Source organism: Colletotrichum aenigma, assembly GCF_013390185.1.
Source record: "Colletotrichum aenigma strain Cg56 chromosome Unknown KSG_Cg56_contig04, whole genome shotgun sequence".
Lineage (NCBI taxonomy): Eukaryota > Fungi > Ascomycota > Sordariomycetes > Glomerellales > Glomerellaceae > Colletotrichum > Colletotrichum aenigma.
The window spans coordinates 1,779,212-1,805,766 of NW_023500910.1; the positions used below are offsets into that span (position 1 = coordinate 1,779,212).

Genomic DNA, 26,555 nt, shown 5'->3' on the forward strand with positions numbered 1-26,555 from the left:
GGACGAAATCGATGCTGAAGTTTTCGTATGAGGTGGACTGGCCGTCAAAGGGGGTATCTCAGGAGTTGTGGTGGCTTGGGGAACAAAAAGGGACGAAGAAAACAAAAACGGTATGGTTATTATCCAACACTCTGGAATTGGACGAGTGGGAGTTTGGCAATTGTCACTTTTGTGTACGTCTAGGGGGGGCCGGATGCACAACTTTTAGGTAGATCGCGGGCCGGGGTGGATGGTGGTCCAGAGCGACGGCCAGACGCGTTTCCAGGCGCGACTTTACGCGACGAATGCACGTCTCAGTGACGGACCCGCAATCAATTAAGTGAAGCCAGCCGGCTGGCCAGGGGACCGGGGTGGGTGCATCTAGGGCGCTTCCATTGGGGAATTAGGTAAGCTTGTTCCAGTCTAGGACCTCAGCTTCAGTGCCATCTTAATGTGATCAACTATGGAGGTTTTGGTGTTTCAATTGGTGTTCAATAAGTTTTTAGACTCTACTAATTCCAAGGCGACTCATATCTCTTCATCAACTTGTCAAAATAAAATACCCAAATCAGCTGTAATCCAACTCACCAACTCAATCGCGTGGGGTGCCTGTCTCCCACCTAGACGCACAGACCATCTCAACGCAGAAATCCGTGGACGTCATCTCAGACCACGAACAGATTTTGAGTGAGAGTGAGAAGCTTAAGTGAAAGGCCGCATCGTGTTAGCCAAACCCAACACGCAACAATGGCGCAAGAAACACCAGAGCCCGTCAGCATCCCAGACCCCCGGAAGGACGGGAAGGAGGGAAAGAAGCTGTACCTCTGGTCGAGGTCAACCCAAGGGCCAGTGGGCGAGGGCGCACCTGGCTCAGAGACATCACCACCGACGACGGCAGCAGCAGCGCCGAAGCCCGACCCCAAGGATTTCCAGGCCAATTTCCCCGTACAGGAGGGCGCCACCGCCGCGCAGAAACCCACCACGGCCTGGGAGGTCGTCAAGAACATCAAGTCGGAGGATTTCACAACGTTTGCGCAGGCGCCCTGCGCGAGGGACGGCTTGCTCACGGGTATCGCGGCGGGATTCGTCGTGGGCGGGTTGAGATTGGTCTTCAAGGGTAATGCTCCGCTTTCTTTAACGTTCCATGGCGGATCGGTAAGACGCATATGAGCTAGAGCTGACACATAACCCTTCAGGCACTATCGGTAAGGCCTCAAACTGGGCCGTCGGCAGCTTCTTGCTCGGTGCGGCCGGCCGCCATGAGTACTGCCAGTACGAGCGCCTCCAGGAGCGCATCAGGATGAAGAGGACGGTCGAGGTCTACCAGGAGACCATGGCCGAGAAGCGCCGCAAGGAGGCCGCGGCGGCGTTGGAGCAGAAGAAGGCCGAGGAGGTCGCAAAGGCTAGCCAGAAGGCTTGGTATAAGTTCTGGTGAAAAAGCAAAAAACATACGCAAACCCCTATCTTTGGAGAATCTCTTACAGATCGTTCCATGTACGAATATCTCTTCCGCAATGCACAGAAAGCGTCGGTGGCATTGGGCACGACGCATGCGTCGTGATGGGAAGATGTAAAAGCTTTGTATCATCTCCAGTCCAATTCGTGTTTGGGGTATAAAAGAAAGACTATATCAATGTCGTCCACCCAGACTCCCTTGCTTGCTAGTAGCAAAATCGCAGTGGCGCTTCTCCTGCGTCGATGAAATAAAGATACCAGACTGGTCATCGTCTAATGACAGCGGTACACCCAAGAGCCAAGTAGCGAATACCTCAAATGCAAGCCATGCCGTTGCCGCCCACGCCTGTGCCAGAATAACAAAACCATGTAAACGCCCATAAACACCGGCCTTCGTCCGAGCCATAAGTCAAGCCTTCTCCAGCACAACCTCGTCGTGCCCACCGGCTCATCCATTCGTCACAATCGTATTCGGCTCCGAGTCAAACCGCACCTTGCGCACGCCGCTTCCGGAAGCTGGCTTCGTGTCAATCTTAACCCCCAAGCCCGCGCCGCTGCCGCGTCGGCGCTGACTCCGCCGGGCTCTCGCCTCGCTCTCCTCCCGCTTCTTATACTCGGCCAGCTGCAGCCGCCGCTTCTGCGTGCGCGCGTACGCCATCGCCGCCGTCGGCATGAACCCGACCCCGTTGATTCCCGTGCCGTCGTCGTCTTCGTCGTCCGGGTCGTAGATTGTAATCTCCTCCTCCTTCCACGTCAGCGCCGCTCTGACGGGGTCCACAATCTGCATCTCCTCGTCCTCGTCTCGAGGTGCTGCCTCCGCGGCATTCTTGCCCTTGCGGCCTTTGAGGGGCGGTGTGCCGGCTCGTCTGCGTCCTCTAGCCTTTGCGTCTTGTAGCCGGTTGAAGAAAGTCTGTGGTCGTTGCAGGCCAGGCACGGCCGCCGTGCTCGTAGCGATAGCCGTTGTGCCGTCGGGGGAAATCTCCGCGGCAGCCGCTGCCTCAGGCGCGGCCACGCTCACACCCGTCGTCGGGGCGAGGCCCGGATCACTTCTGACCTCAGGGTCCGGAACCGCGACCGGCTCATCCTCGTCGGCGTCCTTCATCTCCAGCTCGGGTATCTTGGCTCTCTTGCGGCTCGCAAACGGGTCGTCGTCGTAGGCTCCGTCGCCGCTGTCACCCAGGTCGCGAGTCGGGTCGTAGGGGCCCTGGCGCTGAGGTTGTTGGCTACTGCCCTGTTGCTGGGCTACCCCGCCCCCACCACTACCACCACCACCGCTGAGCGCCAAACCACGGAACTTGTGCACCACCTTGCTGCGCGGGCTCGCGCTCCCGTCCTCGTCGCTCTTAGCATCCGGGAGCTGAAAGGAGAACTTGGCTGTGGTGTAGATGGGCGACAGCGGAGGGGCCTCTTCGTCTCTCTTGCGCTTTGGCGTCGCCGTCGGGGTCGGGAAGGCGTCTGTCATGATTGATGGCTCGCCCCGTCTGGGCGGTGTTGAAATGGGCGTCTGACTCGTTGAAGGTACTCCAAGATTGTCAGTTTGAAGAATGCAGAGCGTCGCGGTCGCCGTGAGTCTTGAACCGCCTAACCTGTAGAGAGGTTTTATTTCGACCAGGGGTATCTCGTGTGTAGAACAGGAAAGTCGCAGTCGGTGAGGGAGTTGTCGAGAGGTTGAAATTGGCGTTCGTTGAGTACGTCCGGCAGCTACACTTCGGGGCGATCCTTCCTTGGAGGTTGGCAGTCCCTGCGCTAACCGTTGCGTTGGCGCGATAAGCAGCCAAAAGACGCTAAGATAAAGCTAGCGCCCCTCGGTGAGCTGCGCACCCTGCGAGAGCTCGTCTTCGTCCCATCTTTTATGCTCTCATCTCCATCATCAGATCAGTCACATCGGCTATTTTTTTCATGGCACACGGGCGTGTATCTCATGAGCCGAATCAGGCGCTTACGAATTCTCATCCGCAGGCCGAAGTACCAGGGAAACTGACCCAGGTCATGCACGATGAAGATAGCGTCTGGCGGATGAGTACGAGGCCAATACGTTGATATCATTACTTTAATCCTCAATTCTCATCAAGCTTCACACCCAGCACCCACTCAATCGCTCCAAGCCTTGTACACGATGCGCGTTCCATAAGTCTCGCCCTTCTTCAGCAACATCTGGCTCTTCCACCCGTCCATGTTGATCGCGTTCACCCACCGGCTCGGCTCCACGCAGAATCCGCTCCTCTTGCCCCTCGCCGGCGCGCCCTCGACGGCGGGCACGTCGATGCCCTCGCCGGTGTAGAACTGGAAAGCGGGCTCCGTGCTGAGGACCTCGAGGTTGACGCCGTTCTTGGGGTGCTTCGCGTGCACGTGCAGCTTCAGCGGCTCCTTGCGCGTGTCGATGGGCACGGAGTCGGGGTTCTCGTTGACGATGAAGCAGTCGTCGACCTCGGGGCCGTCGACGCCGAGCTCGAAGGCCTTGCCGCCCTCAATGCCGGGGAATGGCGCGGGGCCGCCGGTCGGGATGCCGTTCTCGCGGGGCAGGTAGGCGTTGGTCGCCAGCGTGGCGATGGTGCCGGCAAAGGTCTCGTCGCCTGTGAGGTTGAAGTAGGAGTGGTTCGTCATGTTGATGGCCGTCTCGTCGGCCCCGTCGACCAGCTTCGCCTCGTACTCCATGCCCAGAACGGAAACCTCCTTGCCTTCGACTTCCTGGGTGCCGGCGGTGTAAATCACGGTGGCCTTGACGGTGCCGGGGAACCCCTCGTCGCCGTCCTCGCTGGTGAGCGAGAACTCGACGCTCTCGCCGCCCTTGAGACCCTCGACGCCGGGGATCTCGCGAGTGCCGACGGGCTTGGGGCCCTCCCACACACGCTTGCTCCAGGGTTTATTGCCGCCGTGCAGGTTGTTGGCGCCGTCGTTGGCGGCGAGCTTGTAGGTCTGGCCGCCGTTGAGCGACTTGAGCTGTGCATTCTCGAGGCGGTTCGCGACGCGACCGACGGTGACGCCAAAGTAAGGCGAGTTGTGCTTCTCGTAGAGCTCCTGGGTCGGGAAGCCCTGGACGATGTTGGTTCCCTTGACCTTGAAGGACTGGAGGATGGCGCCCAGGGGCAAGAACTCGAAAGGGGCATCAGTCATTGTTACGGATGTAGGTGACGAGGTCGTGAGTGAGAGGCAATGGTGAATCCAATCCGAGTATTTGGGTCACGAATTGCCGGATTCAGGTAATGTTTACAACGTGTCCAGGTGAAATCACGCAACGCGGTAGAGGGGATGTGTCTTTTAAGTGTCGCAAATCTGCCTTGCTTCACTGGGCAACGCGACGAGAGTTGCAATTCAGGCTATTACTGCTTGTATTGCGCTTGTTGGCGGATGCAGTGGGGTGGTTGGACGAGGATTGGAGGGGGAAGGTGCTGAAGAGAGATGACGGCGTCGGCGGGGCACTCGCTCGTGGCGGGGTAAATTGGAGACACAGGCATGGGCACTCGCCCGTCCAAGCTTCCCCTCTCCTTGCTCGTACTGCGGAACGCGCTCTCCTCACGCAACCAGGGACGCCAAATCGGCTCCCGTCAAGCCCCTAGCCCCGTGTCCAGCGGCCATGCTGACGTCTGACTGGCGCGTTTAAGAAGCCCACAAGCAGCTTTGAGCCGTCGGAACCAGTTGTTGTGACAGATGGATAGGCAGACATACCTGGCCCTTGAGAGGTTCGCTTCAAGTCCGGATTCCCACCAGACTGGATATCGGCTCTGGCCGCAGGGAACTTGCCAAGAGTCAGAGAGGAACCCCAATCAGAAACCAAATTCGCTGGATAAAAGCTACGGGTGCCGGGGTTCCTAATGGCATCCGACTCCATATTCATTACCGCCTCGGCCGACATTCCGCGATGACCATCCAAACATCATGACAATGCGTGCGCCAATGGTATATAGTACAGTACAACCTGCAGCAAGTGCAGTCAGCCAAATCATGCTCCAAGTCCGTAAGAAAATGCTCCTCTGTGCGAGTGCCGGTGATCAATCCGACTCTTCATCGTCGTCGCCGAGGAACGCCAGGTCCGCACGCGCCTTTCCACGGGCACGCGACGACACAACTGCCTCTTCCTCTTCATCATCATCACCTTCATCGTCCTTCTCCTTCTCCTCGCCAGAGAGCTCTGGTTCCACAACCTTCTTCGCCGGCTGACCGCGCGCCTTGCTCCTCGACGATCGGCCACCAGCGCCCCAGTTCTCGTTCATTTCCTGCACCGCCTCCAAATCGGCCTCGAGCTCTCTGCGCTCCTTGATCTCCCGAGCTCTGGCTTCCGAAAAGCGGCCGTCCATGCCAATGTCCTTCAGCATGCCTCTGAGGTGCTTGATCTTTGCCTTTGAATTGTCGCCGTATTGCTTCAGCTCGAAGCCCCAAATCTTACGAATGCCGCACTTGACTAAGTGAGACTGTAGCTTCTTGATTTCAGCGTCGTCCGGGTTCTCGGGCGCGGCCGCCTTCTTCTCCTTCTTTTCCTTCTTCTCCTTTGGCGCCTTGGGAGCGCCGGCTTCCTTCTTCTTGCGCTTCGGCTTGGGCGGCTCGTCTATAACGTCAGACAATTCGCTGGTCGTGTCATCATCGAGCGTCGGGTGTTCTTCCTTCTTCTCGTCGGCAGCTTCCGGCTTCTCGGCAGATTCCTCATCTTTAGCTTCGACAGGTGACTTCTCCTTGGCCGGCGCCTTGGGGGAAGCCTCGAGCTTCTCATCTTCTGCCTCGTCCTTGTCACTGCCGGCCTTGTCATCGTCACTCTCGGGCGGGGTGGACAACGCATCGGAGTCGCTGTCTTCGACCTTCTCGGCCTTTTTGGCGCGTCCGTTCTTGGCTTTGGAGGGTTTCGCTTTGACGGAGCTCGGCTCCTCATCAGAATCGACGGTGGCGCGCGACTTCTTCCGTGGGGCTGCCTTCTTCTTGGCTTTGGGCTTCTCGACCTCGGACTCTTCGTCCTCGGGTTCCTCCTCTTTGGCGGCAGATGCACGCTTCCTGCGCTTCGCTGGCGGGGACGTCGCAGCCGACTGACGTTTTCCCTTTTTCGGTTTCGCGACAACTTCTTCCTCGGGTTCCGGGGATCCAGGCTCGGCGAGTAGTTCGTTCTGCCACGGGGCTCATCAGCTGCTGTAGATCGCAAGAGCACCTGCGCGCGCCCTGCCACTTACAGCGAGTTCCTTGATCAGCTTCTTGCTCTTGTCCTTCCATTCGCCCGTAGAAAAGAATCCGTCCTCAAGATCGAGGTCGCTTTCGACGCGCTTGCGAATGGTGTTCACAGTTAGCTCATCCTTGTCGGACTCGAAGACCTCACGGACGGTCTTGAGAAGCTCCGTCTCGATCTTCTTGTCCGAGGGAGCCATGGCCTCGCGTGACAGGGATAAGCAACGAAAAATATCCCTTTTGTTCGAACAGAGAAGCGCACAGGTACTGGATTAATGAACGTGGGTTGATACACGTGTTCCGGCAGAGCTCGAGCAGCTCTTCGCGGTTGTCGTCGCGTCGCAGAGAAACAAAGCCGGCGCGCTTGCCCGCATCTCAATTGAAACCGGGGAGCAGCTGCGACTGGCTTGGACCGAAGTGGGGCTCAAGTCACCCGGCATTGGTCTGAGCTTCTCGCTACGTACCTGAAGCTCTGGAAGCAGCGAAGGGAATGAGTCCAAGTCATGGAGGAAACCTTGAGCGCTTCCAGCATTATGACATGCACTCTTGATATAATCCATCTTCAGTGCCCCCATAAAGTGAAAATATACTGTTACATGCCTTATGCTTGTTTTCAAGGACAGTGAACCAAGCGATGCGCCATCAGGTTGGCTTGAAAGAATACAAGCAGTAGGAGATGATCAATTGAAATCACCTGAGAATATCCATCTGGTTAGATTATGAGGAACTGTAAGGAACTAGAATCTACCAACGAAGAAAATCGGCACAACCATGACCGGTGCGAGGGTCAATTCGGGCCGGGAACTAAAGCAGCCCGCTCAAGGAAGTTTTGGTCCGGATTCCCGGGGAGAAAATGGGCCCTTCGATGCCAGCCTGCGGTCGCCCAACGGAGACCTTGTGGGCTGAATGATTGGGTTGGAGCGCTCTTTGGGCTTCTGGCGCCCGCAATTGGCCAGCAAGACGGGTTGAACGTTGAAAGGTCGCTCAGCTGCCGGGGCGGAAGCTCCTTTTGAGGGCCTCAGCAACTTGTATCAACCTGGTAACACCTTTCTGGCTGGAGCCGTTTCCTTGGATGCGGACTACGGTTCACAGATGACGGCACGCTTGCGTTATGTTTGGGGGGCCCGACAGGTCAGGGTTCACCTGTCAGACATGAGGCTCCCTTGTTGAAGATTTCCAGTCGTTGGCGCAGTGGATGGAAGGAAAAATTCAGAGGCATCGTGAACATTCTGTGTTCTATCGCCGATGTGGTGCCCACTTCCTCGGCGCCGGCCTCTCCACCGTCGAGCGGGTATCGTCAAGGTCCTGGAGGTACCGGTACCTGATTTATTCACTCTCCCTCTCGAGGCAATGGGCCTTTTCTGGGTCGTTGCAGTCGGGCAGCTGAGGAGATCCGGCTCAACGGCCCTGCAGATTTATATCGCTCACCATGAGCTCGGCGTGATTCCCTAATTGTCCGGTAACCTCCTCGGTAAGACGAGCAAATGGGTATCTCAAGGTGGCCAAAGAGAGCAGATGCATATGCCGGAGGAGGACGGAATGACTGGAGGGGTCCAGAACGGGCTGCGATTAAATCAGCATAAAAAATGACAGAGACGTGGGAAGCAGTGACAGACCGGAATTTGGCCCCAGGACTAACACGACATGGGTCCACGCCAAAATTACGTAGATGGCACCTCAGTAACGCCAGGCCCCAGGTCAGTTGGTCAACAACTTTAGATACAGGTAAGCTAATCTGCAGTTTGGCCGCGTAAAACATCCCTCTGAGAGTCTCGCCGACGTACTTTACCTATGAAGGTAGCTTTTCATGTATTTGCCCAACCTGCCCAGCAAATCACACGAAGCAAGTAGGTACCTCTACTTCCGGGGAGCAGCAGCTGCCCTGTCTGATTACCCGTTGTCCTTGCCTCCCGTCCCTCCTCTTCAACACCCTCAAAACCCAACGCACTTTGTCACCTCTCACCGCACACCTCGCACCTCCCGTTTTCTTCTACTGTCACCCTGGCTCGGCCCAGCCAGAACGAAGCTCCGTCACTTCAGTCAACAAACGGGTAATTCGACGTTAGGAAAGCACGTTAGCCAACCATCAACTAACCGCCCTGTTCCGCCTCTTTCCATCCAGCCATCCATCCCAAGCTACTTTTTTCTTCTTTTCCTTTCCTCCCAGACGAAGACCTCCACCACGCTGTATCGCACTTGTTGTGCTGGCTTGTGTCACCCTCCACGCACTCGGTGTTCTCCTGTGATTCGGGCAGCCCGATCACTGTTGTTCTCTCCATCTACATACCGCTGTCTCCTCCCGCTGCTTGCTTGCTTGCTTCATTCACGGCTCCGGCTTGAGCAAGCGAACCACCCCCAAAAAAACAGCTCCCCACCAGCAACAAAGCTAGGTAGGTAAGCTTGCATCTATCCCTGGCTCACAATCCCATCGCTTTTGGATTACAGCGACAAACACCCTGGCTCCTTATTGCGTCGCTTGCACATCAGGTACCTCATAGTGCAGGACACCAGCCGAACCTACATTTACCCCTCCATTCCCCCGCAAGCTCATCCCAGCCTGACAACGACTCAGCTAACACCTTTCCCACCGCCACAGGACCACTAAGCTAGCTGCTGCTGCTCCCCAAATTCCCACCCGAACGAAGGAACCCACGATTTTCTTCCCTTCCCACCTTTCAACTCAAACGCACCGCCGGGCAACCCATTCCCACCATGCCTGCGCTCGTCGACGATGACACCGCCCCCGGGCGCCTCTTGCTCCTCTCCAACCGATTACCCATCACCATCAAGCGCTCCGACGATGGCAGCTATTCCTTCTCCATGTCCTCTGGTGGTCTCGTCACCGGTCTCAGTGGACTGTCAAAAACCACAAGCTTCCAATGGTACGGCTGGCCGGGCCTCGAGGTTCCCGAAAACGAGATCGCCGGCATGAAGCAGCGTCTCAAGGACGAATACGATGCCCACCCCGTCTTCATTGACGATGAGCTTGCCGACAAGCATTACAACGGCTTCTCCAGTGCGGACAATCCTCCCGAATCTGCCTTCTGCAACAGTGAAACTGACAATTCGCTCTTCAGACTCCATCCTCTGGCCCCTCTTCCACTACCACCCCGGTGAAATCACATTCGACGAGAGTGCATGGAGCGCCTACCGCGAAGTCAACCGCCTGTTTGCCAAAGCCGTTGTGAACGATGTTCAGGATGGCGACCTGATTTGGGTCCACGACTACCACCTCATGCTCCTTCCCGAGATGCTGCGCGAGGAGATTGGCGACTCCAAGAAGAACGTCAAGATTGGCTTCTTCTTGCACACCCCCTTCCCATCTTCCGAGATCTACCGCATCCTCCCCGTCCGCGAGGCGCTCTTGACGGGTGTTCTTGACTGTGATCTCATCGGATTCCACACATACGACTACGCTCGCCATTTCTTGAGCAGTTGCTCTCGCATCCTGTAGGTTCACACCTGGGACTTACAGCAAAGTATTGCGACTAACATTTTTCAGCGGAACCCCAACAACCCCTAATGGCGTCGACTACAACGGCAAATTCGTCACCGTCGGCGCATTCCCCATTGGTATTGATCCCGAGAAGTTCGTTGAAGGTCTCAAGAAGCCAAAGGTCCAGGAGCGCATCGATGCGCTCAAGCGCAAGTTTAACGGCGTCAAGCTCATCGTCGGTGTTGATCGTCTTGACTACATCAAGGGCGTTCCCCAGAAGCTCCACGCACTCGAGGTCTTCCTGACAGAACACCCCGAATGGATTGGCAAGATCGTTCTCGTCCAGGTTGCCGTGCCCTCCCGTCAGGATGTCGAAGAATACCAGAACCTCCGCGCTGTCGTCAACGAGTTGGTGGGTCGGATCAACGGAAAGTTTGGCACAATCGAGTTTATGCCCATCCACTTCCTTCACCAGAGCGTCTCCTTCGACGAGCTCACCGCTCTGTACGCTGTCTCAGATGTCTGCCTCGTCTCTTCAACGCGCGACGGCATGAACCTGGTCTCGTACGAATACATTGCGACTCAGCGCGAACGTCACGGTGTCATGATTCTCTCCGAATTCACTGGAGCAGCCCAATCCCTTAACGGTTCCCTCATCGTGAACCCCTGGAACACGGAAGAGCTCGCAAACGCCATACACGACGCTGTCACCATGTCTCCCGAGCAGCGCGAGACGAACTTCCGCAAGCTCGAGCGCTACGTCTTCAAGTACACCTCGTCGTGGTGGGGCCAGTCCTTCGTCGCCGAAATGACCCGCCTATCTCAGGAAACGACCCAACAGAAGACTCTGAGAAACATCAGCGGCAACGTCGTCGGTCAGGTCAGCAAGGCTTTACAAAGCGCCGTCGAGGGCGTCCAGAACCTAACAGTCAAGGATGGCGAGGAGAGCAAGCAGGAGAAGCATGAAGCGTAACGGGCCGCTATAGGCGGCACATTTGACGAAAGCATGATGAAGAAAAAGAAGAAACACATACATACCCCAACCTCGCAAACCACACACACACCCAGCAAATACTCCTCACGCCGAAGCATAGCTGTTTGGGAAATGGTAGCACATGAGCGAGGCGAAATCACCAGTTAACGACAGGTTGGGCAGAGGGCATCGAGCCAAGCGGAGTTTTTTTTTACGGGATCTTTCCTCTCATGCTATCGTGGGAAGGAGAGGGTATTGGGGAGTGTCAGACAACACAGGAACAATATCTCTCTTGTCCCATTCGTATTTTCGAGTTTATGTTGGTTTAGCATTAGACTTTCTACCTACTGAAGGAACGGTTTTAACCGATGCAGCTCAAGTGTTGCCGTGAGACCACGCCTCCTAAACCCCATGACGTCAGTACAGACAATTTGCATGAAACCACAGCAATCACCATGAGCACATTACATAACAACGACACTAAGCAGGGGATTGTTTCATGTAATTGAATTTGTTCTGATGTCAAGAGGTATCTAAAGGGGTAAAGTGACTCTCTCATGTGAGCACTCGAGAGAGACACAAAGAATAGAAGCAAGCGAAAGGGCTGCATTTGAATGGTAGCAAAAAAAAGAAACACATCCGTGCCTTGAAAGGGGGTTGGTGGTGCTGTAAATCCATTTCCAGGGAAAACGCCCGTCGTCGTGAAAAAGAGACGTTCCAACATCAATGCGTACGCAAGTCTGAGAAACAACGCAGAGTGTGTGTATACACACACAAGGTCCGAGGGAAATCAGTAAGGCGAGTCGACGATGTCATCCTTGCCCAGCTTGTACCGGCTGCTCTGCGGGGTTCCGATGCGGCCCGAGTCTCTGCTGCGTCCTCCGCCCATGCTCAGCCTGGCCCATCCGGGGCCGGCGATGCTCTCGCGCGTGGGGCGCTTGAGGCCTTGCTTGCCGACCATGTTGACCTCGTTGGGCAAGGCGACGATGACGTTCTTGTCGGAGCCGAATTTGAAGTCGTCGGCCTTGACCTCCTCAGCGTAGCGCTTGATGAGGTAGGGCGCCTTGGCGCCACGGAGGACCTTCTTGAGGTTCCACTCGACAATGTACGGTCCCGTGGCCGTGATGATGCTCTTCTCCTCTGCGTCCGTGCCTGTGTTAAAGCGCGCGGGGGTGAAGGAGACGGGCTTTCCGGTCTCGTGAGCGAACTGGGCTACGTGCTCAGGCGTAAGAGCGAGACGGCGCGGCTGAGGCTTGGAGTCGGCAGCAAAGGACTTCTCAAAGCCGAGCTTGCCCTCATTCTTGCCTGACTTCTGCATGGCGTCGATCAAGAGGATGTAGGTCCTGCAGGTGGCAAGAATCCAGCGACCGTCGGCGGAGACGTCGAGGCCGATGATGGCCTCACCGAGGGCGGGGATGTGCGTCTTGGCGTTGATGCCCAGGCGATCGAACAGGCGGACGTCTCCCTTGTTGGACGCAACGGCGATGTAGCCCTTCTCTGTCGTGGAGATGGCGGAGAAGTCGTTCTTGGAGGCGTACTGCTTGAGCTGGGAGTCGACAAGCTTGGTGCCGGACAGACGGGGATCGACACGGTAGAGGGCGTTCTTGGAGATACCCAGGAAGGTGGGCTCGTGCGTCATTTGGGCGTACTTGTTCTCTGGCGCGAAGTTCAAGACGGGAATGTCCTCGTGAACGTTCCATTCGTCGACGACCTTGCCGTACTCCAGGTCCATGCGGTAAAGCTTATTGGGGTCCGTCTCATTCTGCAAAATCATGTTACGGTCCTCGTTGTGAAGCATGACCTTCTTGGGACTGAACAGTGTGCCCTTCGGCGTCTCGACCTTGGAGATATTGGTCGAGAATTCAAGGTTGTTGTTAGGCGTGTGCTTGAAAACACCGATCTTGGATCCGCGCACGACAAATGATCGGTCGTGCTTGTAGCCAACAGCAAGCTGTGAGTTAACGTTGCCATCCTCGTCCTTGGTAGCGACGTCATCCTCCTCTTCGTCGCTATCGTAGTGCTCGCTGCGCTGGGCATCATCCTCGGCGTCTTCGTAATCCTCTTCCTCCTCCTCTTCTTCCTCGGGGGTATCTTCCATCGTTAGGTCGTTGAACGCATCCGTGATGTACTCCTGCTCCCTCTCCTTAATCTTCTCCCACTTGGTCTCGTTCAATTGCTCCCACAAGGCACGGAGGAGAGCGTCTTGGAACCGCTCCAAAGTCGGCTGGTCTTTGAACCGAAGAAGCCAAGAGTAAGCCGAACCATCAGGGGAGAACTGGTTGAAAATGAAGGACAGAAATTCGAAGTTGAAGACGGGGTTGATATCGGCTACAATGGGAATGCCGAGCCACGCGCGGTCCTCGCTCTCGACCTGCAGCCAGTACTCCCACTTGCCGACCTCCGTGACAGTGGCAGTGACAGCGGCATCTTGCTGAACAAACGAGCCGGAGGGGAAGTCGAAGAAGTGCAACTCCGCCTTCTCGGCAGCATAAGTGCTGAGGGCCTCAGGAGCCTCGGCAGACTTGGGCGGAGCCGTGTCCTTCTTCTTAGGCATGGTAGGCGTCTTGACGGGCGTTTGCTCTTGTTCGGCGGAGGTGTTTGCGGCCTGGGGCGGGGTCTGGGGCACAAACAAGCCGTCGGAAGAGTCGATCGAGCGTGTCAGCGTCGGGCTGTGAATAGGGCTCGCAGGAGGAATGGGATGCTCCTCCTCGAACTCGAACTGGTCGAGGTCGGCGTCGGAAGCGGTAGTGTGTGGCTTGCGGTACTTGCGTTCGTATTGGCACTCCTTCGCGATGCGGTCGAACTGGGAGACTTGGCCGGGAGAGACGACGTTATCGCAAACAAACTCGTAGACGTCGCCGGTGTCACCGCTCAGATCACGCCAGGCAAGGATCTTGTCACTGCCGTCACGAAAGTCGACTCGGAAGTGGAGTGCCTCGTCGAGCAGGAAGGTCTTCTCGTCTCTCTCGGCAGCGGCAAGTGCATCGATCTCGGCGTCTTCTCCTTCCTCTTCGGCCAGAAGCTCAGCCTCGCCTTCCTCGTAGACTCTCTGGATGACGAGCTGGTACTGGAAGTCCTGTGCGGTGCGTCGGATACGGGCGGCGGCGTCCTTGAAGATGAGTTCGGAGTAGCCCTTGGGCGAGAGTGGGCGGACGAGGTAGAGTTGTCCTTGGGGGAGTTCGATCAAAGACTCTTGGTTACTGGATCCGAAGATGAGCTTGCCCACTGTTGAACGAGGTGTATTAGCGAAAATGTCGTATGAAGTGTGTGTGTGTGTAGTGCAGATGTCGCAAATAGAAGGAAAAGTGGAAAATGTCGGCCAACCTGTTGGTCGCAAACGGTGATGACGAACAGGCCCAACCAACAAATCTCACATGGAATTTGCGGTCGCGGGACAAGAGCAAACAGAGTGGCAGAACAGACCGTTAGCAACAGGTGGGTGGCGGGGTAAACTTACCGTTTCTGAGGACAAACATTTTGAGAGCTCGAGAGGGGAGGAGGGGCTCGGTTTAAGAAGGGAATCAGTCGCGGGCGCAGTTGCTTGTATTTATGATCTTCGCAAAAGCAAATGATTCCCGTCGGCGTGGAATGAGAAAGAGGAGGAGAGAGCGGAAAATGCCAGGCCTTGGCCACGAAATGAACAGAGAGAGACAGATCAGGCACTAAAGGTACGACCGGGAAGGAAATGCGTCATAACAAAAAGGTAGCTTTCCTGGGTTTTCGGGTCACGGTCGTAGCTGCTGGTGCTGCTGCTGCTGATGGAGGGGACGAGGGGTCAAAGGTGGCCTGTGGCGGTGCCCGCCCCTCTGTTTTCCTCCAATTTTTCTCGCCACGGCAACCTGCGGATACGTCAGCCACAGCGGCGGGGACCCTTGGATGCCGGGGGTGGGTAGTCCTGCTTGGTCTGGGCCTGGGCCCAACAGCACCTTGGAAGGTAGGTACCTACCGGCGCAAGCCGTGAGTGACAGCAGCACCTTCCCGCCGCCCGGGTTCCCTCCCGTCTGCTGTCTGCTGCAGACTGCAAGAAACTTGGATCTTGTACCTACTTGCAGCAGGTGCACGAAGTATATTCTTCTTTTTGCTGAGTAAGATACCGTTTCCCGGCTCTCTGATAATTGATAACGCAGTTATCATTCAGCCATGTCTTGAAGGTTGATCCCTAGCGACCTGAAAATCGAGATGTGACGTTCCGGGAGCTTCGACCTACAGAATATCAGCTCACTTTTTGTTTGAGTTGGGGGTATCTCAGCCGTTGGATGCACTCATTTAGGTTCTCAAACTCTGACTAAGCCATTTTGTTTGTTTGTTTCCAAAAAACACTTCATCATCCGAGTGGTTCGGGAAGCTGAAAACCAACCACTTACTGATGTCGGGCGTCTCTGTCAAAGTAACATTTTGATTGTGAATTGAGGCTTAGAGAAGGTTGAAGCTCGCCACGTCCTTTCCATGGTGTTCCTCACCAATATGAGTTATCATACATGAGCCGTGGAATTATCAATCCTCTTTCCTGGAAGTGCATTTGCGCATGTTACACCTCAACACACGTCTTCATACTATAACATGGTGGGGCTCATCACTTAAAACCAACAAAAAAGAATGATCCAACAGCAGTTGTTCAAAATGAGAAATCAATCTTACAGTGGTAATTCATTTGAAACGAGCGCTGTAATGAACGAAACCATGACCATTTGCGCCCCAGCCCATAGTAAAGACAGCCTATAGCTCGTCAGCGACAACCGGCTCCTTCTCCGTTTGCTCAATCACCTCCTGGGCACCCTCCTCCACCTTCTCAATCATAACCGCCTCCTCCTTGACAGCCTCAGTAGAGACGGCAAAGTCCTCCGCAATTAGCTTGGCAATATTCTTGCCCATGAGCGCGCTGGTCTCCATGCAAGAGATGAAGCTCTCCATGCCGGAGAGGTAGTACAGACCGTCTCTCAGGATGGGGTCCTGGAAGGTGACGCGGGGATACTCGATGGGGTAGGAGTGGAAGACGTGAGGGTGGTACCACGAAATGGGGTCAACGGCCTGGGTCTTGTCCTTGGAGACGATGGTTTCGGGGACCTTTACTCCGAGAAGCTGCGAGAGGAACTCGGCGGTGACCTGCTTAGGAGAGAAGATCTTGTAAATGAACTCGTCCATGAGGGTTTCCGGGTTCGTGGCTGTCCTCAGGGTGCTGATGGAGTAGAAGCCGGCCTTGCCGGCACCGTCAGCTCCGGCCTTGGCCTCGTCGGCAGGGTTGAGAGTCGTGAGGACCGTGTCGGGCGCCTTGGACCCGGGCTCCATGCCAAAGTACTCGGGCGACAGACGGAACGGAGAGGCGAAGAGCGTGACGTGGAGCTTGACGTAAGGGATCTCGTCGATTTTGTGTTGGAACAAGTCCTCCGCAACGCTGATGTCGCTGTATTGCCAAGGGGTGGCAATGACGACGTTGTCGAAGGCGACGGGGTACTGATCCGCCTCGGCAGCGGCATCTGCGTGAGAGTCCTTGGCCGAAATGAAGTACTTGGAGCTTGTAGGGCCAGTCTTGACCTCCATGGAGGTTATGGTAGTGTTGCGGTTCACAGTCGCGTTAGTCTTCTGCAGCATGGTGTCGAAGATTTGCCAGTTGCCGCCAATGACTTGCTTGGCGCCCTCAGGCGCCATGGATACCATGGTCTCCAGACCATGGATGTACTTCAGGTTGGAAGCATAGTTGACGCGAGTTGCAGCTTGGATGATGTGGTCAGAGAACAGCTCGCCAATCTACATCAGGTGAGCGAGCGATCTAGTCTGACGCGTGTGATGACTTACATCATTGTTGGCGAGGAACTCCTTTCCAGTAACCGAAGTCGCCTTCAGAAGGTCCAGCTCAAACGCCCTTTGGGTCAGAGAGCGGAACGGGAAGTGAGGCGCCTCATACAATTGCAGGAAGGTATCAACGGTAGACTGGACGAGCTTCTGCGCCTTGTAGGGAGCCAAGCCGTACTTCCAAAAGAGCTTGGCTAGGTTCCACCACTGCCAGGAGCTGTCGTCCTGGGTGTACACAAACTGCTCGCCATCCCAAATGCCCAGGAAGCCGTCGCTGCCGGACTCGGGCTCCTTGAGGGGAAGGCCGAACCGTCTGCTAGCGTTGTAGAGAATCTGGTTAGCCTCGATGAAGATGGACGCGCCCAGCTCGACTTGCTCAAGCGGGTTATCGTAAGCTTCAACCGTCAAAGTCCGACCGCCGATGTGGTTGGTCTTCTCAAACACGGTGATGTTCACTTCAATGCCGTCTGCCTCGGCATACTGTTGCAGGTAGTAAGCGGCAGCAGAGCCACCCGCGCCAGCTCCTGGAGGAGGATTAGTCGCTACATTTTACAAATAATTCAAATACTGTTGAGGCCGGCGGTGCCTACGAACCAATAATGGCGACTTGCTTGACACTGCTGTCAAAGGCGACAATCTCGACCTCTGTCTCGGTCGCGGGCACGCCAGTTCCCGTCAAGCTGAGCGCGGAGAGCACAGCTGAGAGCTTGGACCCCCACATGATGTATTGTTGGATTATCAGTCAATCTCAAGCTTTAGAAGGATTATATGCAACGGCAAGAGCAAAGAGTGATGAAGAATTGAAGAGAGATAGATGCGAGATCTCAATACATGTTTTTGGGGGATGAAGAGGATGAAAGGGGGAGCATGAATGAGATTCGTAATTCGTACTGCCCGGGAGGTCCCCCAAATGAATTAAACTCTGGGTGAGTAAACAAACCGCCGCTTTATTGGTGTTACTCCTGTGGCTCTGCTCCCTGCCGGACCGGGGTGATGCGTGTTCAGGGGAAGCGGAGGTCGATATGGGGCATCTTTCCGTGAAAAATACTGAATAATTCGTAAGTTGCCCTTCACCGACGATGCTCCAGACAAACTTATCGGCAAAGGTTTGATACAGCTGTGGCTCTGAGAAAGACTGTCCCGGCGATGAAGCTCTTCCAAGCTCCTGATAAAGCAGCGGCTTATAGCTTAGTGGTAGAGAGAGTAGAGGTTTCACTCGGGTGGTACCCCAAGACCCCCAAAGTCCCTGCTCCCGCCTGCCGTGCTGCAGTAGCTATCGGCCGCCCACTAACGACGCACAGACCATAGGACATGCCGTCAGTATCTGCTGACACATGTAGACTCCTTTAGATGCATATCCCTCAAAGGTAGATTGGGCATATGCAGCTAAGAAGAAGTCGCGCCAACGAGAAAGCACTCAGGCACCGAGCCAGCACCTTCCACCGCTAGCTGACCGCCTGCCACCTCCAGGCAGAAAAAAAGTCACCACCAGAGTCCCGCATCTGAAGCTCCCCGGACCAGGCCAGGTCAACCCTCGAGAACACTCCACGTCAGGTCGCTAATCCAATAACCTCACCAATCGATACCCCCTTCACGAGCCTCTCGACGACCTCCAGCCATCATGTCTGCGGCCCAACTGCTCAACCCTAAGGCCGAATCCAGGGTGCGCATTGCCCTTTTTCTGCCGGGCCTTGTTTGTGTTGCTAATCAGCCAAGTAGCGGCGGGGTGAAGCCCTGAAGGTCAACATCAGTGCTGGTGAAGGCCTGCAGGATGTCCTCAAGTCCAACCTCGGCCCTCTGGGCACCATAAAGATGTACGACACCAAATAATCTTTACTCATTGCTATAATGTTTGCTAATATCTCCCAGGCTTGTTGACGGTTCCGGCCAAGTGCGACATACCGCCCCTCCCTACCCCTGGACCGCTGCTAATGCGCGCCGAACAGATCAAGTTGACAAAAGATGGAAACGTTCTCCTCAGGGAGATGCAAATACAGAACCCCACCGCCGTCATGATTGCGCGAGCTGCGACTGCCCAGGACGATATCTGTGGTGATGGTACGACGTCGGCTGTTTTGTTGATCGGTGAGCTTCTGAAGCAGGCGGATCGCTACATCTCGGAAGGACTGCACCCTAGAATTATCACGGATGGTTTCGAAATTGCAAAGAACGAGGCCTTGAAGGTGCGTCTTTCGCAGATGGCACGACGCAGAGAATGCGGAACTAACTAGACATACAGTTCCTCGATGGCTTCAAGCTCGCCAAGGAGGTCGACCGCGAGTTGCTCCTTTCCGTCGCCCGCACATCGCTGTCTACGAAGCTCAACTCTGGCCTCGCTGCCAAGCTCACCCCCGATATCGTCGACGCCGTGCTCGCCATCTACCAGGCCCCCGCCAAGCCCGACTTGCACATGGTTGAGATTATGAAGATGCAGCACCGTACCGCCTCCGACACCCAGCTTATCAAGGGTCTGGCTCTGGACCACGGCGCCCGCCACCCCGACATGCCGAAGCGCGTCGAGAACGCCTACATCCTGACGATGAACGTGAGCTTGGAGTATGAGAAGACCGAGATCAACTCTGGATTCTTCTACTCCAGCGCGGAGCAAAGGGACAAGCTGGTGGAGAGCGAGCGCCGATTCGTCGACGCCAAGCTGAAGAAGATTGTCGAGCTCAAGAAGGAGGTTTGCGGAAACGACCCCAACAAGAACTTTGTTATCGTCAACCAGAAGGGTATCGACCCCCTGTCTCTGGATGTCCTGGCCAAGAACGGCATCCTTGCCCTGCGTCGCGCCAAGAGGAGAAACATGGAGAGACTGCAGCTCATCTGCGGTGGTGTTGCACAGAACAGTGTCGAGGACCTGTCACCCGATGTCCTCGGATGGGCCGGTCTCGTCTACGAGCAGACCTTGGGCGAGGAGAAGTACACCTTTATCGAGGAGGTCAAGGACCCCAAGTCCGTTACCCTTCTCATCAAGGGCCCCAACGCACACACCATTACCCAGGTTACCGATGCCGTCCGTGACGGTCTGCGCAGCGTCTACAACATGATTGTTGACAAGAGCGTTGTACCCGGTGCAGGCGCTTTCCAGGTGGCCTGCGCGGCGCACCTGAAGAGCGATGCCTTCTCCAAGACGGTGAAGGGCAAGGCTAAGTGGGGTGTTGAGGCATTCGCCGATGCCCTGCTCATCATTCCCAAGACCCTGGCTGCTAACGCTGGTCTTGACATCCAGGATGCCCGTAAGTATTTTTGTCTGTCTGTTATTACGCTTGAACTAACACATTGCAGTCGCTGCCATGCAAGATGAGCACGCCGATGGCAACGTTGTGGGTTTGGACCTCGCAACGGGTGAGCCGATGGACCCCGAGCTTGAGGGAATCTTCGACTCTTTCAGGGTGCTGAGAAACTGCATCGCCTCCAGCTCCAGCATTGCCTCCAACCTGCTGCTGTGCGACGAGTTGCTGAAGGCGAGACAGATGGGCAGACAAGGCGGCCCAGGCCCCGGTATGGACGGACCTGAGGAGTGATGGGTTCACCGGATTTTCGATGTAAAGTATTGGCACGGTAGACAAAAGGCATTGCTCTTAGACCTATCAAAAGCTGAGAACTGGAATGCTATCCATTTACGAACAAGCCATGAGAATTGTAGCGTGCAATGCCTGCTTTATTCGTTGAAGCGGTCCATGAGTGAGGCTACCTTAGCTTGGGACGTTGTTGACCCCTCGCCCGCTACAGATGCGATAAGATAAGCCCCGCATCGAACATTTTCGACGGCCAAAAATTCTTGACCCCACGTACGGCAGCAGCCCAACTCAGCAGTCCAAAAGTCACTTACGCGCACCCAAAGAAATAAGATGGCAGACTACGACAGCGATTCCTCGCAGGAGGAATTCACCGAGACTAATGTTCTACTCGGATACGCCACAAGTGATGCTGACGAAGATACCATCAGTCGCCTCGGCGGACGCCCCGTAAGTCCTAATCGCAACCCCTCTGATGCCCCTCCAAAAACCACATCTTAAACTGACACTGCTTCTTCCACAGGAATGGCTGAACCCAGAGCAACCCGCCTCCGCGGCGCTCGCGCGCTGCAAGGTCTGTAACGACATCATGGTCCAGCTCCTCCAGCTCAACGGTGAGCTGCCCGAAAAGTTCCCCGGCCACGAGCGCCGCCTCTACGTCTTCGCCTGCCGCAAGCCTACCTGCCGCCGCAAGCAGGGCAGCATCCGCGCCGTCAGGGGCGTCAGGATTTCAAAGGACGCCCCCGCCGTCGCCGCCAAGAAGGCCGCCCCCGCGCAGAAGGAGGCCCCGCGGAAGGAGGAAGAAGAGCCCAAGAAGGAGGCCGGTCCAGGCCTCGGCAGAGCGCTGTTCGGCGGCAGCGCTGGTGGCTCTGCCGGAGCGAACCCCTTCGCCAGCAGCGCGAACCCCTTCAGCACGGGCTCGTCCAGCAGCAGCCCGTTCAGCACCGCCGCGCCGGCATCCAACCCCTTCTCCAAGCCCGCCGAGACGAAGAAGCCCGCAGACACGGCCGCAGACGACCTCCCCAAGACCTTCGCCGAGACGCTCTCCCTGAACAACCCGCAAACGCCGTCGGGCCCGCCGCCCGCCCCGGAGCCCTGGCCCGAGGCCGCCGCGCAGCCGAAGCCGTACCGCCTGTCCTACCTCGCGGACGCGGAGTTCGAGACGCTCGACCCGGAGCCGGCGGCGATCCCGCCGAACGCGCGGATGGAGGTCGACACGGACGGGCCGGGCGGCAGCAGCGGCGCGATGGACACCAAGGACGTGTTCGAGTCGTCGATGGACGCGGTCTTCCAGAAGTTCGCGGACCGCATGGCGCAGAACCCGGAGCAGGCGATCCGGTACGAGTTCGGCGGCGCGCCGCTGCTGTACTCCAAGGCGGACGCCGTGGGGAAGGCGCTGACGGCGAGCGGGGGCCGGATGCCGCGGTGCGGGAACTGCGGCGCGGGCAGGGTGTTTGAGGTGCAGATGACGCCGAACGCGATCGCGGAGCTGGAGGCGGAGGAGGTCTCGCTGGAGGGCATGGATTGGGGCACTGTTATTGTCGGGGTGTGCGAGGCGGATTGCCAGGAGAGGGGGGTTGAGGCGGGCGAGGCGGGGTATCTTGAGGAGTGGTGTGGTGTGCAGTGGGAGGAGCTCGCGAAGCGATGAGCGTTTGGTTTGAGGCGTGATGTAACACAACGGGGGATGGGAAAAGCATTGTTTATAGACACGTGGCAGTGAACAACATCATACGACACTCTTAGACAGATCTTCTTTGTGGCATGTCTCATATTCGGGGATATCCTCTATGGCTCTCCCAATTCCAAAGTCACAATGAACGCCGGTAATTTTGCCGCCATGCTTCTCTTCCAGCCCTGAACTCCATTAACGGAGCCGTCAAGCAGCCAAGGGTACCTCTTTTCTTCTCTCTTTCTCTCCTTGAGAAAGCAGAATTGATTCATCCTCTCGCCCACAACATCCAGAACTTTTGGCCCTCAAACCTTTTTTATTCTTAAGCCGTCTCCTCCCATGATCTGCGGAGAACCCTCGAGAACATGTCAACGTTGACGTCCTCCCTGATCTCGGCCTTCTTGGCCTCGTTCTCGGCGTTGCGGGGGATGGAAACAATGCCGTTGTCACCGACGGTCCAGCCGGCGACCTCGGAGGCGAACTTGGCGGTGGCGTCGGCGCTGAGGCCGAGCCAGGACTCGAGCTGGGAGAGGGAGACCTCGCGGAAGGCCTGGGAGACCTGGCCGGCGATGTTTGCGCGGATGAGGTCCTCGAAGCCGGAGATGTCGGCGATGAGGTCTGCGCAGAGGTCGTCGCCGTCGATGGTGTTCCAGAAGCGGGCGTACTGGGCGCCCTCGAGCTGGGAGTTGAGGGTGCGCAGCTTGGTGACAGCCTCGTGGAGCTCGCCCTGGGCGGCGGCGGAGGCGTTGATGAGGTGGAGGGCCAGGGTGAACTGGGGGGAGGGGAACTGGGTCATGGCCTTGACGAGGATGTTGGTGACGACCTCGTCCTTGATGCGGTCGGGGTTGAGCTGGTACCTGTTGGCAGAGAGAAGGGGGACTTTGTTAGCCGATGGTCGGATTCGAAAAGGTGCTGATGAACATGAAGGTTGTTTTCCGGTGTTCGTTCAGGTATCACCACGGTTTGACTTCATTTGCGACGTTTGGTCGGTTCATGACGGAAGCCGGACCGGCGCAATGTCAGGTAATAGGAAACGTTTATGGTCATCATGTAAACCGGCGCAAGACCAACAAGATTGGGCAAGAGTAGAAGAGACTTGGTTGTTTCGGTTCGGAGGCTAAAAGGGGGCCAACGACAACGAGGACGGAAAAAGGGAGCAGACTCACAGCTTCAGGAGTGTGCGGTTGGCATTGCAGTCACTGGTCTTCTGCTCGCACTGCTCCTGGAGGTAGGCCTCGAGGGTGACGACGGCCTCGGGGTTGTAACGCTCGAGGCCATTGATGATGTTGACAATGTAGTCGGGCCGCTCGGGCGGATCTTCGCCGTTCAACATGGCTGCTGGTTCTGAAGGGGGGGAGATGTGGTTGTGGTGGGCGGGGGGTATCACGGGGGTGTGAGGTGTAGGTCGAGGTCGGATTCGAGGTTCGTTCACGACGTGGAGGGGGGGCGGGCTTCGTGAGAGAAAACCGCCTTGGTGGGGCTGCACTCTTTTTCGCTGTTTGGCTGGCCACACACACGCGCGCGCACACAGCAGCGGCAGGGAAAGATTTCTCAAGTTGTGTGAAAGTCGCTTGATGGAAGGGGCTTAGCGCCGGCGACGGAAAAGAGGTATCGCCGGGTCCTCCCGGAGACCCACCTGTCCCTGATGACTAAGACCTCTTTCGGGAGCTTGGGCCTTCTTTGTTTGGATGGCTGGTGCAGCGTCATTGACTGAGGCGCTGGGCGTGCAGGGGACGAGGACGGAGCTGTTGTAAATGCCGACCCTAAAGTGACTTGTTTATCGACAAGAAATGACGCCGTTTCCGATTCTTTATTAACTCAAGATCTTGTCTGAGCTGAGCAACCTCATTCGTTACTTCAAACGGTATGATCTTTGCAACGGCCTTTCCCCGTTGATCTCGCCGCCATGCCCAGCCCATCCAAGAAGCGGAAGCTCAACGACCAATCTTCATCCGGAGTGCCGTCGAGGGGACTAGAGTACTTCTTTTCAAAACAGAGGCAGAATGGCAGCACCAAGCCTAAAGCAACACCAAAGGATACATCAGAGGCCACGCCGAACAACCACTCAGTGAATGGGGAGAATTCGGAGTTGACGGATGAGGAGCTTGCACGGAAATTGCAAGCCGAGTGGGATGCCGAAGTCCAGAATGAGAGAGCTGCCTCAACGCCATATCCTGAGCCTGCAAAAGAGTCTACTCCAGTAGAGGCATCTAAAGCTCAGGAAGTACCATCAGCTGTCGCCGAACCGTCCAAGCCAGCTGTCGTGCTACCGCAGGCGCCCAAGAAGAACACTCTGTCACTGTCTTCGGTAGCCAACGCGGAAGACACCGCATCAGCGACGATTCCCCTAGATCAAAGTCCTCTGACGTTTGACCCATCAGAGTTTACCCCTCAGCTCAAGGAGCAGTGGGCGTCTGAAGGAGGCCATGCATCTTACGCATTCCTGACAAGATGCTTCGTGTTAGTGAACGGCACGCAAAGCCGGATTAAGATCGTCGACACCTTGGTCAACTCCATCCGGGTTCTGATCGAAGCAGATCCAGACAGTCTTCTTCCGGCGGTTTGGCTAGCGACAAATGCCATTTCACCTCCTTACATCTCTTTGGAATTGGGTCTGGGTGGGTCGGCAATATCTAAGGCACTAAAGCAGGTGTGTGGCTTAGACGGTCGGGCTTTGAAGACAATATACGACAAGTATGGCGACGCGGGCGACGTAGCGTTTGAGGCGAAGAAGAAACAAAGCTTCACACTGCGTAAGCCGAAGCCGTTAACAATTCAGGCTGTCTACCAGTCCTTGGTTAAGATCGCAAATAGTCAAGGGCAGGGCAGTGGTGAGGCCAAGCAGAGAATCGTTGATAGATTGCTTCAAGATGCGCGGGGTGGCGAAGAGAGCAGGTACATTGTGCGGACTCTGTGCCAGCATGTGAGTAAAGCCTTTCTTCACAAACGTCCTCAAAACTAACACGACCCTCAGCTACGAATTGGCGCTGTGAAGACGACTATGCTGATCGCCCTTTCAAGAGCTTTCCTACTCTCGCGTCCTGCAGGAGCAGAATTTCCTCTGCGGTCTGCGAAAGACTTGCAGAAACTGAAAAAGGATGAGTTGGCCGAGGTATGGAGCAAGGCAGAAGAAATCGTCAAGGCATGCTTTGCGCGGCGGCCAAATTACAACGATCTCGTCCCGGTTTTGCTAGAGATTGGTGTCTGCGACGAACTTCTGATCCGCTGCGGCCTGACACTGCACATTCCTTTACGACCCATGTTGGGCAGCATCACAAGAGACCTCTCGGAAATGCTCACCAAGCTGCAAGGGAGAGACTTCGCATGCGAGTTCAAGTATGATGGCCAGCGCGCACAAATTCATTGCGATGAGAAGGGGAAGGTCACCATCTTTTCGCGGCACCTAGAACTCATGACCGACAAATACCCCGACTTGGTCGCGTTGATGCCCAAGATCCGCGGCGAAGGGGTGGACAGCTTCATCATGGAGGGCGAAGTTGTGGCAGTGGATAGAGAAACTGGAGACTTGAAAAACTTCCAGACACTCACGAACCGCGCTCGCAAAGATGTAGCGATTGGCAGCATCCAGGTCGATGTGTGCATGTTTGCGTTCGACCTCATGTTCCTGAACGGGCAGCCCCTGCTGGACAGACCATTCCGGGAGAGGAGAGAGCTTCTCCGCTCCATGTTCATCGAGGTTCCACACCAGTTCACTTGGGTCAAGAATTTGGATGCTACATCGCAGGATTCCGACGCCGTCCTGGATTTCTTCAAACAAGCGACAGACATCAAATGCGAGGGCATCATGGTCAAGATCCTGGATAACCTGACAGACATCCCGTATCAAGGCGACGATGCCGCCGAAGCCGACGGAGAGACAGCCGAGGAACCCAAAACACCCTCCAAAACGAAGCGAGGGAAAAGTGCCAAGGACGAAGAAGCCCCCAAGAAAAAGGGCCGCCGCAAGCCTTTGCTCGCAACTTACGAGCCCGACAAGCGCCTCGACTCGTGGCTCAAGGTCAAGAAGGACTACAGCTCGAGCTTCGACACGCTCGACATGATCCCCGTCGCGGGCTGGCACGGCCAGGGCCGCAAGGCCAAGTGGTGGTCGCCGATCCTCATGGCTGTGCGCAACGAGGACACGGGGTCCCTCGAGGTGGTGTGCAAGTGTATGTCGGGCTTCACCGACGCCTTCTACAAGGCAAACCGGGACTTTTACGACGACGGCGAGGCGACGGGGGAGGGGCGCAACACTCGGGGGCAGAAGCCTGCGTTCGTGGAGTACTCTGGCCCGGAGCCGGATGTGTGGTTCGAGCCGCAGGAGGTATGGGAGATGGCGTTTGCGGATGTGACGTTGAGCCCAACGTACACAGCTGCTATTGGGCTGGTGAGCGAGGACCGCGGATTGAGTCTGCGGTTTCCGAGGTTTTTGAAGAAGAGGGAGGACAAGGGGCTCGAAGAGGCGAGCACAAATGAGTTTCTGGCTGGGTTGTGGAGGAAGCAGGAGGCGAAGGCGCCTGTTAAGGAGGGTGCTGTGGCGGGAGATGAAGATGAGGAATAAAGAAGTTGTTTGGCGATGTTGTAAGT

General features: G+C 56.3%; 11 protein-coding genes across 11 annotated transcripts; 5 read left to right on the forward strand and 6 right to left on the reverse strand.

Moving 5' to 3' along the window:
* Nucleotides 1–726: 726 nt before the first annotated feature.
* On the forward strand, nt 727–1,414 carry CGCA056_v006350 (Cytochrome c oxidase assembly protein COX20; the record flags this gene model as incomplete). The annotated part of the gene is made up of 2 exons (XM_037321601.1): nt 727–1,096; nt 1,176–1,414. The coding sequence occupies 2 exons, from the start codon at nt 727–729 to the stop codon at nt 1,412–1,414; spliced, it is 609 nt and encodes a 202-aa protein (XP_037178999.1).
* A 468-nt stretch (nt 1,415–1,882) lies between these two features.
* Nucleotides 1,883–2,896, reverse strand: CGCA056_v006351 (uncharacterized protein; the record flags this gene model as incomplete). Its single annotated transcript, XM_037321602.1, has 1 exon — nt 1,883–2,896. The coding sequence occupies one exon, from the start codon at nt 2,894–2,896 to the stop codon at nt 1,883–1,885; it is 1,014 nt and encodes a 337-aa protein (XP_037178998.1).
* A 629-nt stretch (nt 2,897–3,525) lies between these two features.
* CGCA056_v006352 (Bifunctional protein gal10) lies at nt 3,526–4,548 on the reverse strand (the record flags this gene model as incomplete). Its single annotated transcript, XM_037321603.1, has 1 exon — nt 3,526–4,548. The coding sequence occupies one exon, from the start codon at nt 4,546–4,548 to the stop codon at nt 3,526–3,528; it is 1,023 nt and encodes a 340-aa protein (XP_037179000.1).
* Nucleotides 4,549–5,423: 875 nt separating this feature from the next.
* On the reverse strand, nt 5,424–6,779 carry CGCA056_v006353 (uncharacterized protein; the record flags this gene model as incomplete). Its single annotated transcript, XM_037321604.1, has 2 exons — nt 5,424–6,524; nt 6,588–6,779. 2 exons carry the CDS (start codon nt 6,777–6,779, stop codon nt 5,424–5,426), a joined length of 1,293 nt encoding a protein of 430 aa, XP_037179727.1.
* Nucleotides 6,780–9,291: 2,512 nt separating this feature from the next.
* Nucleotides 9,292–10,988, forward strand: tpsA (Alpha,alpha-trehalose-phosphate synthase [UDP-forming] 1; the record flags this gene model as incomplete). The annotated part of the gene is made up of 3 exons (XM_037321605.1): nt 9,292–9,595; nt 9,657–10,029; nt 10,082–10,988. 3 exons carry the CDS (start codon nt 9,292–9,294, stop codon nt 10,986–10,988), a joined length of 1,584 nt encoding a protein of 527 aa, XP_037179002.1.
* Nucleotides 10,989–11,778: 790 nt separating this feature from the next.
* vid27 (Vacuolar import and degradation protein 27) lies at nt 11,779–14,464 on the reverse strand (the record flags this gene model as incomplete). The annotated part of the gene is made up of 2 exons (XM_037321606.1): nt 11,779–14,213; nt 14,446–14,464. 2 exons carry the CDS (start codon nt 14,462–14,464, stop codon nt 11,779–11,781), a joined length of 2,454 nt encoding a protein of 817 aa, XP_037179001.1.
* Nucleotides 14,465–15,704: 1,240 nt separating this feature from the next.
* FLCY (Farnesylcysteine lyase) lies at nt 15,705–17,499 on the reverse strand (the record flags this gene model as incomplete). Its single annotated transcript, XM_037321607.1, has 3 exons — nt 15,705–16,733; nt 16,782–17,302; nt 17,373–17,499. 3 exons carry the CDS (start codon nt 17,497–17,499, stop codon nt 15,705–15,707), a joined length of 1,677 nt encoding a protein of 558 aa, XP_037179003.1.
* A 900-nt stretch (nt 17,500–18,399) lies between these two features.
* On the forward strand, nt 18,400–20,305 carry cct6 (T-complex protein 1 subunit zeta; the record flags this gene model as incomplete). The annotated part of the gene is made up of 6 exons (XM_037321608.1): nt 18,400–18,441; nt 18,498–18,592; nt 18,648–18,669; nt 18,725–18,961; nt 19,018–20,017; nt 20,067–20,305. 6 exons carry the CDS (start codon nt 18,400–18,402, stop codon nt 20,303–20,305), a joined length of 1,635 nt encoding a protein of 544 aa, XP_037179731.1.
* Nucleotides 20,306–20,632: 327 nt separating this feature from the next.
* Nucleotides 20,633–21,947, forward strand: CGCA056_v006358 (putative 20S rRNA accumulation protein 4; the record flags this gene model as incomplete). Its single annotated transcript, XM_037321609.1, has 2 exons — nt 20,633–20,749; nt 20,823–21,947. The coding sequence occupies 2 exons, from the start codon at nt 20,633–20,635 to the stop codon at nt 21,945–21,947; spliced, it is 1,242 nt and encodes a 413-aa protein (XP_037180228.1).
* A 343-nt stretch (nt 21,948–22,290) lies between these two features.
* Nucleotides 22,291–23,301, reverse strand: CGCA056_v006359 (Eukaryotic translation initiation factor 3 subunit K; the record flags this gene model as incomplete). The annotated part of the gene is made up of 2 exons (XM_037321610.1): nt 22,291–22,825; nt 23,135–23,301. The coding sequence occupies 2 exons, from the start codon at nt 23,299–23,301 to the stop codon at nt 22,291–22,293; spliced, it is 702 nt and encodes a 233-aa protein (XP_037180227.1).
* Nucleotides 23,302–23,874: 573 nt separating this feature from the next.
* Nucleotides 23,875–26,529, forward strand: adl1 (DNA ligase 3; the record flags this gene model as incomplete). Its single annotated transcript, XM_037321611.1, has 2 exons — nt 23,875–24,891; nt 24,943–26,529. The coding sequence occupies 2 exons, from the start codon at nt 23,875–23,877 to the stop codon at nt 26,527–26,529; spliced, it is 2,604 nt and encodes an 867-aa protein (XP_037179264.1).
* Between the last annotated feature and the right edge of the window lie 26 nt (nt 26,530–26,555).